Here is an 11017-nt window from a genome sequence, read left to right as displayed (position 1 = left end):
CCAGATTAAAACCATCAGTAATTTGCTTGAGCTTCATTCTTGAGTAACGACAGAGAGACAGAGGTGGCCCATGTACCGCCATCCGCCGCCAGCTTCATGTAACGTGATGTGACATGCTCACTCATTTGACTTCAGAGCCTGAGGACGTGGTGTATGCAGCTCAGTGAAGCTGTGCATTGATTTCACTGCTGCCTTGCTTAGGATAGTTCATGTCTGCTATGCTCTTAGACAGAAAAAAAACACCCAGAATCCTGTGCAGTACTCTGTAGATCGACTGTATTGTTCTGTCTGTCCTTGTTTCTTTCTGTTGTCCAACGCTTGGGTCCAGCGTGAGATACCTCAACAACTACAGTATAAGATCGATGGATTGTGATTAACACCCTCACACACACATGCGACCATTGTAGATTTTCCTGTATGGAACACTGCTATCTACGTCACTTTTTCAAGATTTGTTAACCTGGCCCTTCTTGGGACAAATTAACACTTCACTGATCGCCTGGGCAACAACATTCATGTGCCCCTCTCTGAAAAGAAGAAAGAAAAAAGATTGCATTATAGTCACCGTCATCAAGTACATTTTAATAATAAATATCTCATCAAGTGCATTCAAGAGAATTTTAACAGACGCTCCAATGCAACAGTGAAAAAATAAAAAAATTCTTGGACAAAAGGCTGCCACATTAAAAAATATATAATATATTACATTCATGGCCAGACACAAGACATATACAGTACACCCCTCCTCATACCTGGAGGTGTCTGAGGTACCTGGGGTAGTTGTGTACTTCCTGTCCAGCATGCAATGAGTTCATAAACCATTTTGAACTTCCAGAACTGAGCCAAAATCAGCTTTTTTTAACCCCATTTTAATTTAAGGACTAACGATGACCTTCATTTTGACTCTCAATGTCACTGCTAATAGAGTTAACAGGTTAGTTCCATCGCTATTGAGGATGTCTCCCATTGGAGATAGTTCAGAAAAAGGATGAATGAATGAAAAGAAATGGACATCCTCTAGATGGCGCTGTTGACTGTCTCATTTCCCAAGAGACAAGAAGAGTGTTTGCACTCTTGGAGCTGAACACTCTTTCCGCTGTAATCACTGTGTTTTCTATGGATTATGTCGAGTGTGGATGTGAATTTGGTCTATGTGCTATTTTAATTCCTTTATTAGTTATTTTTAGAGGCAGCTGTAGACATTTTCCAGTCTTTTGTAAGTTTATATTAATCACATACCGGTTGAATTTAGGTGGTAGTAAGTTAGTTAGTTGTTAGTTAAGTCTTCATACTGTAGTATAATTGTAAGTAGCATTTGGTTGTAGATCTATCCAAATCTCGCGATGTATCGCAGTTGGTATTCACCAAGGCGAGAGTACGCATTTGCTTTGACGTTCTTGCGTTATTCACATGTTGCCATTACGTCCAATACTGTGCGTATCCCACTCGGTCTCACTAGCTCGGGGGAACAGTCGGTAACACTACTACTACTTGAGCTTTAGTTGGAGCTGCTGGGTTCAGTGTGAGAGAGGCTATGTCAAGCGGACAAGTACTGGGTAGTGAAGCAGACGGGAACGGAGGAATAATGGGTGAGTTTTATCACTTTTCTCAACCTTTCCTCGTCCGTGTGTAAAGTTGACTCAAGTCTGACGTTAACTTTTTGAAGAGTGTGCTTGTGTTTAGCCAACCGTTTCTATATAAGCGAAGCGAAGTGCTTGGACATTAAGGGGGAACCCGCTCGGGAACAACGTTAACGTTAGCTTAGCCCGGGAAACTACTCTCACAACAAACTTCATGTCAAAATCTGATTTTAATGTCTCGCTTGTCTTGCGTTTTTGCGCAGCGTAGTTAGCTAACGTTAGCTTAAAGTTGTACACATCGGGAAGAATGTGGTCTTCCGGTAATTTGGTTTTAGGTACGGCTAACCAACGTTAGTTAACCCGTTTTGCCTGGGCGCTAACGGGCCACCATGCTGGGTTATGCTGTAACTTGAAAGTTGATTTTGAATTTGTATTAGAGTGAAAACAACTTCGAACTGGCTCTTAATGAGCGCTAGAAGGACTTGTAGCAGTAGGTTCAACGTTATAGCAACGTTACTATCTCCAGAAGCATGAATGGAGTTTGGCTCCCTTGCTAAATAACATGTAGTATTGCACGTTATTAATGTTAATAGTTCCGTGACGTTAGTTGGTGTACAGCCTGGCATTTCCTGTTATTGTAGTGAGTAACATCAGCTAAGTAGTCAAGCCTGCTCCTTACAAGAGGAGGGAACGTTCTGCTGTTACAGGGAAACCCACCACAAGTTTTTCGGTTTAACGTTGGGCTTTTGACGTTGTTTAGCAGCAATACGATTGGACAGCGTGAGGAATATTAGCTGACGGTACATAGGTGGGTGTTGTCCCCCCAGGTGGTCTAACAGGTCTGGCTGGAGGAACGTTACTGAAAGAAGAAAACTTGTCACATTGAGATGTCCGTGAACGTTACATTACTAGATCATGTCCATTGACAGCCACAGGAATACATCTTTATTCAGCACTTCTATGTATCCACGTGAACCATAACGTCATTCATTTAACCCATGAACCTGTTAAGTTTGTGGTTAGTTGACAGACTGTTATTGTATTGTGAAATGTTTTGATGATACATACCTGGTCATCCCACTGCAGTCTGACTCCCAGAATTCAGCTCTGATTGGATGTGCTGTATCCATTACACAGCCACACAACCATACGCTTGTTGTAGTTTAACTTGCCATTTATAAAAGAAGTGGAAGTACCGGTACATGCAGTGATTACACATCTAAGACTATAATGGCACTAAAGTTGGTAGTAAATTGCAGTCGGAGCCAAGTGACATATTGTCTGGGCTGTTTGCATAGTGGCGATGACATAGCACAGATGGGCAGGTCAGGCATTCAGCCAGGCAGAAAGAGATTTGTCAGATGGCGTGGTAGTCAAATACCAGGGGGACAGAGCTGTGTATGAGGGTGCTCTGTTTGTTCAGGTGTTAGTGTAAAAGAGCCTGATTATTTCATTAAAGTCATCAATGGAGGGTACTTTATTATTTCTATATATGCAATGAGATGGTCTTTTTCAGGTTTGTAAGTCTGGGGATCACACCACAGGTAGGATTGGGCTTCCAAGAACCCGTTCCAACTTGGTACCGTATCAATAATTAAATTCAAAAAGATTTGGAACCGATGACTGGATTCAAAACCAAATTTTCCAAACGATTCCAATAAAATAACCTTTGGAAATGTTGGTTTGTAATCCAGTCAACGGTTCCAAATTTGAGCCACGCAGGTTTTGGTTTCCGTAACAGCCACCGTACTTCCAGGCCCTCGTTGTGTTGAGTTCTTGTGGCTTTATTTTAAATTGGAAAAAGCCCAGTGAAACTGTAAATAACTCAATCTAAAAAAATGTTCTGCTTATCTGTCAAATAAGCATCTGACCCGGTTCAACTCCACCCCTCAAAGAATTGCAATGAAAAAGAAGAATTGGAATCAGAATTGTTAAAATCCAAACGATGCCCAACCCTAACCACAGGTCTAAATGAAATGTTCCTCATCCTTAGTGATGTTACAAAAGATGCATGCGGGCAGAGTAGAGAAGACAAAGTAGTAGCACATCTGTTTTGGACATCTGTTTCTTATGCTTTGGTCTAGCTTTCACTAAATTTAGTTAAGCTATCTTTCTATGAATATAGATGAAGTCTTGTGAACAAATTGTCAATGCAATTCTGTCCGCTTCAGTGTACTCCGATGTGTGTATGGAAATGGGCTGTAAATTGGATTTAGACTCAGGTGCAAGCCTTCACATCTGATTTTATATCAGACATACTATATCTCACATATATTATACCAGACATCAGATCAGGATGCATTGCATTGTAAATATGTAGCCTATCATACGGATAATTTCATTAATTTATGTTTGACTGAAACAATGATAAAATTTATATTGTGGCGATTATTTGTAACATATTGTATTATTTAGCATGTACTATGTAGACTGCCGTAACAGTTGATTTTAGGCATATAAAAAATCGGATTAGAAAGCAATATCAACAGGATATACACTTGTTTTTGTCGCAGTGTTCCCCCTTGGAATAATCCAAATAATTTTTTTAATTAATGGCATGCAGTCATGGGATTCACTGCACATGTGAAATAAGAATGCGTATTGCATGCAGCGTGAGATGCTACTGAGTTAGCATAAAGCAGCACAGTGATAACATGTGATTTAGTGGGCAGCTGGTTCAGGGTTAGGCTGAACTCTAGGTGAGTGGGAATGTTTGAATTAGTGCTGTCAAACGATCCAAATATGTAATGTCATAGTTAACTAGCAATTAATCTCAATGAATGGCACAATTTTATCTATTCCACATGTCCCTTGATTTCTTATTGTCACATTATTTTTAAACATGAAAAGTGGATTGGCTCGCTTTGTGCAAATGTTTTTTTTAATTAAAAACAACAATTGGCATATAGCCTACTGTAGTGTTCAAGACCCCCCCAGCATTCAGTTCACAACCACCAAACCCACAGATCCCTTTGGTCTGGTCAGTGGAACATTTGGTAACTTTTAAAAAGGAAACTTTCCACCCAGAATCTGACTGCTGTCCATTTCATGTCAGCGTCTCACGCTCACCATCCACTCAGAACCTTACGCTACTACTCTTTGGCCCAAACGGCGTGTGTGCGGCGTGTCTGTTGTTGTGTTTCTGGTCTAGCTAGATCCAGTGGGTGTTGTAGTTTTTCTAACGTTAGTTGTTTTTGCAACAGCATTTGAAAGAACTACAATGTTTGCTATGCTGAAAAGAACGTTTATCTTTGGGGGAAAAATTGACGCCATAAAAAAGGGTTTGCACAACGCTGTTAATAACACGTTTAACTGACACCACTAGCTTTAATCAACATGCTTCACAATGTAAAGCTGTCTACTATTGAATATTTTTTCAAATTATCACTTGTGTTCCACTTTCAGATATGACTTCACTGACATGCACTGATAGTTCCCCTCTTCTTTTAGCGACATGTCATTTTTTAAGAGGTATGTCGCGCTTGTTTTACTGGCAGATTCATCTATAATTATGTATGTAAGACATGGTGCCCCCTGGCATACAGCTACCTTTGTTCAGGCCACACTCTTTGTCATACAGGGCTGATAATAAGCCACAACTAGTCCTACTAGTTCAGCTACCAGAAAAGTAACATTCATCACATCAGTATTTTTGCTCAACGGATGTACATTGCTGGGATAAAGCCTGACATGCTGGATGTTCAACCCGTCCGCTAACTATTTTGCCATAGATGTCACGTTCCCTATTGTTGAATTCGGGGCTATTCAAATAAGGTAAAATGTAAAACCGTTAAGCTTAAAAACACTAAACAGGAGTTTTCTGAAAAAACTCTCTCGTCTCTGAAACTCTGTCCATTTCCCATGTGAGACAAAAAAATCTAATTTGGGACTTTTTTCAGACACAGTGTGAATAGAGCCAAGTGGTATCAACAGAGCAGCTTGAAATAATAATAGTGTGGGATGATGCACGATATGTCTGAGCTCCACTGAGGTCGTGAGAAGGGGTTTTATCAGAAAGCATTGGTATCCTCTCGGTGCTGTTTGTTTAATTCCTGTTCAGTGCTCAGAGCCCTGCCTCTGGATGAGTTGGACCTCTTTGTAACCCCAGCTTCCTGGAGGCTCACCGCATTGTTTCCTGTAGTTTAGCACAGCAAAATGTACCGTGCATGTCCCTTATTGTCGCAGTGATTTCATTTGCCAGTGACATTGGCCTGGAGCTTCAGCTGAAGACACATATGTTGGTTCTGTTTTAGAGAATGGAACTTGTTCCGCCTTTTGACAATAGTATCTACTATGTAAAGAGTGCTTCCCCCCTAATATCTTTTTACATTGACTTTGTGTAGTACAAAAAAGGTGCCTCAGTTGTTGTTTTTGTGACAGTAAAACAATAGGTAGGAATAGTGAGACAATGTGTCTGCCTGTAACTGAAAGTTGATGCACAAACAGACCCAAACGTAGCCTACTATTTTCTGTAAGTAGTGTGTGAATGTGTGGTTATAGTTTGGCTGAGAAATTGCAACCTAGCTCAGTGCTCGTCACACCTCTGCTGTAGGTTAAGGCACCTCACCACCAATGCATCATCTCACAACTGCTGCTGACGCTATTTGTGTAACATGCATTTAAAATTGCATGCACCAAAAATGCAGTAATACATTAAAAATAATATTTTAAGGGAAAAAAGTAGACACACTGACGGCATTTGAGTAATAGTTTATGAAATTATGATAAGGCTGGGCAATTTATCAATATTATATCCATATCTTGGTATGAGTCTAGATATTGTCTTAGATTTTGAATATAATAATATGGCATATGTGTTGTCTTCTCCTGGCTCTGAAGGCTACATTACATTAAAGTGATGTCATTTGCTGAACTTAGCAGACTGTTCTATTATGTGCCTTAAGCCCCTTTTAATTATTTCCATGTTATTGATGGTTATTTCTCAAAAATCTCATTGTGTAAATATTTTGTGAAAGCACCAATAGTCTACACTACAATATCATCGCAACATCGAGGTATTTGGTCAAACATATTGTGAAATTTGATTTTCTCCATGTCGCCTAGCCCTATATTTATAATGACGTGTTATTGGTAATGTGCTTTACAAAACATCTTTTCTCTACCAAGTTATGTGCACCAATGCTTGTAGTATGTGAAAGCACACAGTGTCAACCAGAGAAATCATTTTCAATTCAACATGCCAGGAGTTTTGACCTAATGGCTTTTGTGTACTATGCGAATCCCTTTCACATTAAGGCTGAGCTTATGTTTGCAGCCGTTTGCTGAATGTTTGACTGCTCTGCTGTTCGTCAACTGTCTTCAACAGGAAGCAGTAGGGAGAGGGCCCTGGGACGTAGGGGGGAGAGAGAGAGAGAGAGAGAGAGACTTCTTAAATGCTGACATTAACTGGGGACCGCTCCTTTAAACACGGGGGGAAATAACGGCTTGATGATATTGTACAGTTGCTGTACTGTAGGTATGACTTTGTTGGATACTGTAGTAGTGATGTGCTAACGTTCACGGAAGCTTTCCAGTCAGACTCTTGTCGTACACACTAGTTTTAAGGGTTTCCACCAGAATCCTGGGTACCTGAGGTGGTTAGTGTGGCGGTGCAGCACATGTGGGTATGGTAAATGTATGTCCAGCTGGTAAATGCAAGACTTGAGACTTTCCTCACTCTCTCACTGCTTTAGTAAATTATTCCTCAAACATATTACCTAATTGATATGATGCAGTACATGATACTAGGGCTGAACAATATATTTTATATTACATCAATATATGAGCCTAGATATCGTCTCAAATTTTGGATATCGCATTATCACCCTAGTATAATCTTTTCCTGCTTTTAAATGCTACATTAAAGTAAAGGTATGTGCTTTTCTGACCTTACCTAGCAGTTGTATTAATTTCCTTCACCCACTTAGTCATCATATCCATGTTATTGGTGGTTATTTATCAAAAATCTCACTGTGTAAATATTTTCTGAAAGTTCCAATAGTCAACCCTACAATATCACCGCACTATCAATATGGATGTATTTGGTCAAATATATCCAGATATTGATTTTCCCATACTGCCCAGCTAGGCTCAAGATATCGATATTATCAGGATACAGCAATTCTGCGGTAATCAATATGTATTGCTACACAATCTTATAATGATACATCATTATATCATTGGTCTAACTCTGACTATAATATATGACTATATAATAATATATACATATCAGTACAATACTGAGCCTCTAAAGTTGCTGCTATATATTTAAGAAATGCCCTATATTGTAGGATGCTTCATGTCTGTTAACTGGCAAATAGAGACTGAGACCTGTTCTCCAGATTTATAGTACATCTACTGAGCTACTGTTATTTTAACCAAGCCTTTTTTAAGTGTTTCCTTTGTCCCAACAGTAACTCAATGAGCTAGATTGATATTCCCTGGTAATAGTTGTGTCCTCGTACTAATTTCTTTCTCTGGTTTGTGTCTCTGTTTTTTCCCTGCCTCGTGGACCTGCCTCATGGACCGCTGCCTCCCCATATCATTTTTTCTGTCATCTTGACAACCGGTCTACTCTCACACCCAGCTGTAAGTACTCTACTTATTACTCATCAGTCTGCAGGGCCTCTGGGCCATATCGATTGTAGTTAAGTTGGCTTATAAAAGAATCACTGAGTACGTTTACATGCTCACCAATATTCCACTAGTAATCCGAATATGACAACATTCAGAATTTGATACAGGTCACGTAAACGACACATTCCATTTGGATATGACCAATTTATATTACAAATTTCCAATTTAAACACGTGGGATTTGACGGTATTATTCAGGTTTTAGAGGCGTTCTTTGGACATGTACACGACACATTTGGAATATGCGTCTCAATCATTGTTTTTACAGCAGTTTCAGCCTGTTTTTACAGCTTATGGTTAGCTCTGTGCCTTGCTACAGTTCCATCCAGCCAACAGTTTGCAGGGCTGTGGTAGAGATGCATGGTCGATAGAATAGAAGGAGAAACACAGCTACTTTTAAACATTATGAACACATTATAAGACTTGGATATCAAGAGGTGTTGGATATGACCTAACGCCCCGACACCAACCTTTTCAAGAAGCTGGTTGAAAGAATTAAAGAGGGAGGCGGTCGAACAAGTCCATCACCGGAAAACTTTAGCACGGCTACATGTAAACAGGAATATTAGTGGAATATTCACTTTCATAAGCCATGTAAACAGCTTAGTCGAAAATTGTCTTTTTAGCAATAAGGGCAAAACCCAGAATAATATGTGCATGTAAACGCATTAAGTGCCTATGGAGCTCAACAGTCCAGCCCCTCCTCCGAGAGACCTTGGGGTCTGGAAGTAAATTTCCCATAAATTTTTCCCATTGGCGTCTGAAAAAATCTCTATATAAAGAGTTTTAGACCATGCCGTAGGCCAACCAGCTACCACCTACTCATAAACAGACAACATATCATTTAGAGTGAAAAAACAAAGTCAAAGGTACAAGACTGTGTACATGTTTTCACTATGGAGCGAAGAAACTACTCATTGTGCAGATTTAGGGCTTATACTCCAGTTGTCAATAGAGAAATTGCATTGTATTTTATTTTCGGAACCCGAAGTGGGCGGGACTGTTGAGCTCTATTACAATTCCTTTTAGTGTTCTTTCCTGTTTTTAAAATTGAGTCATTTGTATGTAGACACACCTGTGGCTCAAATAAAAGAGTTGTTTCTTTTTGGTCCACAGCTACAGAAGAACCTGGAGGGCTATGTGGGCTTTGCAAATCTTCCCAACCAAGTTTACAGAAAATCTGTGAAGAGGGGTTTTGAATTCACACTCATGGTTGTGGGTGAGTAATCCTCTTGTAGCACGCTTTTACCTTCTTGTTTCTTTGACACAATCATGCATTCATCAGATATTAACTAACACTGCTGCGAGGGTTACGGTTCCTCAATCTGTTTGCTTATCCAAGTGTGAAGGTCTTACAAGATGTTGATACATCTACATAAAGTAAATCTGTGTCCGTGTAAGAACTCCTACTCCTACTGTACATACTCATTTGTTGAGCAGTGTTGAGTTTCCCAGAAACGTCCCAGCTGAAAGCGATAGCAGCTGGCTGCCCAGACGCATTAGACACGGTTTCAGTTTAAGTTGCACGTAAAACAAGTTTCTGGCAAACCATATTTAAAACAAAAATATGCCAATCAGCAGCACAGGCAGCCCACTACTGGTGCATGTGTGCGGTTGTGTCTCTGGATTGCATGGTGGGAGGAGGTTTTCCTGTCATTCCATTCACTTAGCCAAAGTCAAAAGCCTGAGCAGCTGATTCAACGGGAGACACACCCAAACAGTCCTTCCTCTCTCTCTCTCTCTCTCTCTCTCTCTCTCTCTCTCTCTCTCTCTCTGCTGCATGTTATCCAGAGGCACCTGAGCAGGAAGCTGCTCTGAATGCCTGCATGACATCACGTCCTGTCCCCCGAGTTCACAACCCTTACCTGCCTCCAGGGCTAAAGAACAGTCTTCATGGCAATGATGTTACCCTTCTGACTTTGTTCATATAGGGCATGCCCTGTAGTGTGTCTGTCTCCCCCCCCCCGTGCTGTGCACTCTCAGGAAAGAGGCTGTTATGTGGCAATTTTGATTGCAGCTTATAATTAGAATAGCAGGGTAATTGGCAAAGGCAAGAGGAGATGAGTTGTCTGGTGAGTTGTTCCTTATTATTCTGGGGTTGATGGTAGTGTTATAAAACACATTTACCAACTGAGGACCCCTTGGTTATGGAATTTATTGTATATGATGGGATTTTTAGACACATATTTCAGAGACAGTTGTGAAGTAGGGCAAATTATTTTACAAACCGCTTACTTGTTTTCACAATATTTTAGTGCTTACTTCATTAGACATTACAAGACATTAAAAGTACAAAAATATGGTGGAAACCAGGCTGCTTACGCCCTCAGGCAAGTATAAACACTCCAGGAATGAATACATTTTTTTGGTGTTTTTATTATGGGCGCATACCACTTACACATGTGGTACACACCCAATTCCCACCTATTATATAACATCAACTACAAGGTATGGGGGGAGGGAACAAATGCATAACAATACGTTTTTATTCATCTATTTTAAAACAGGAAGTAGTGTAAGTGGAAAAGAGAAACAATCCTACACTGAGACAAGCCTACTGCCAACTTCGGTGAACTAATGTCATTATAAAAATGCAGAACATTTTGAACACTCCTGCACCACTTTCCCAAAAATCTGCAGGTCACAGTAAGCTATAACACTGAAAGGGGACTTATGCTATGAAATAAAAAATAAAAAATACGGCCTTTTGTGTGATACGTTAGCCGGTTCCAATTTGTTTCCATTCACACAAATAAGGCTGCCAGACTGGTTCTTGGTTGTTCTTCGAGAACCAGGGTTGCA

The 11017-nt window shown here is 40.2% G+C and overlaps 1 protein-coding gene across 3 annotated transcripts in view; it reads left to right on the top strand.

Annotated features, from left to right (window-relative positions):
• Positions 1-1335: 1335 nt before the first annotated feature.
• The window catches only part of septin7a (septin 7a), a 47196-nt gene continuing 37514 nt past the window's right edge, over positions 1336-11017 (top strand). For all 3 annotated transcript variants that reach the window (XM_032511230.1, XM_032511229.1, XM_032511232.1), the window contains exons 1-3: positions 1336-1589; positions 2975-2976; positions 9332-9434. In XM_032511230.1, the coding sequence (XP_032367121.1) occupies positions 1535-1589; positions 2975-2976; positions 9332-9434 (160 nt within the window). In that variant the 5' untranslated portion in view covers positions 1336-1534. The remainder of the gene's footprint in view (positions 1590-2974; positions 2977-9331; positions 9435-11017) is intronic.

Source organism: Etheostoma spectabile, unplaced genomic scaffold (genome assembly GCF_008692095.1).
Source record: "Etheostoma spectabile isolate EspeVRDwgs_2016 unplaced genomic scaffold, UIUC_Espe_1.0 scaffold340, whole genome shotgun sequence".
NCBI lineage: Eukaryota > Metazoa > Chordata > Actinopteri > Perciformes > Percidae > Etheostoma > Etheostoma spectabile.
This window is presented reverse-complemented; position numbering and strand designations above follow the sequence as displayed.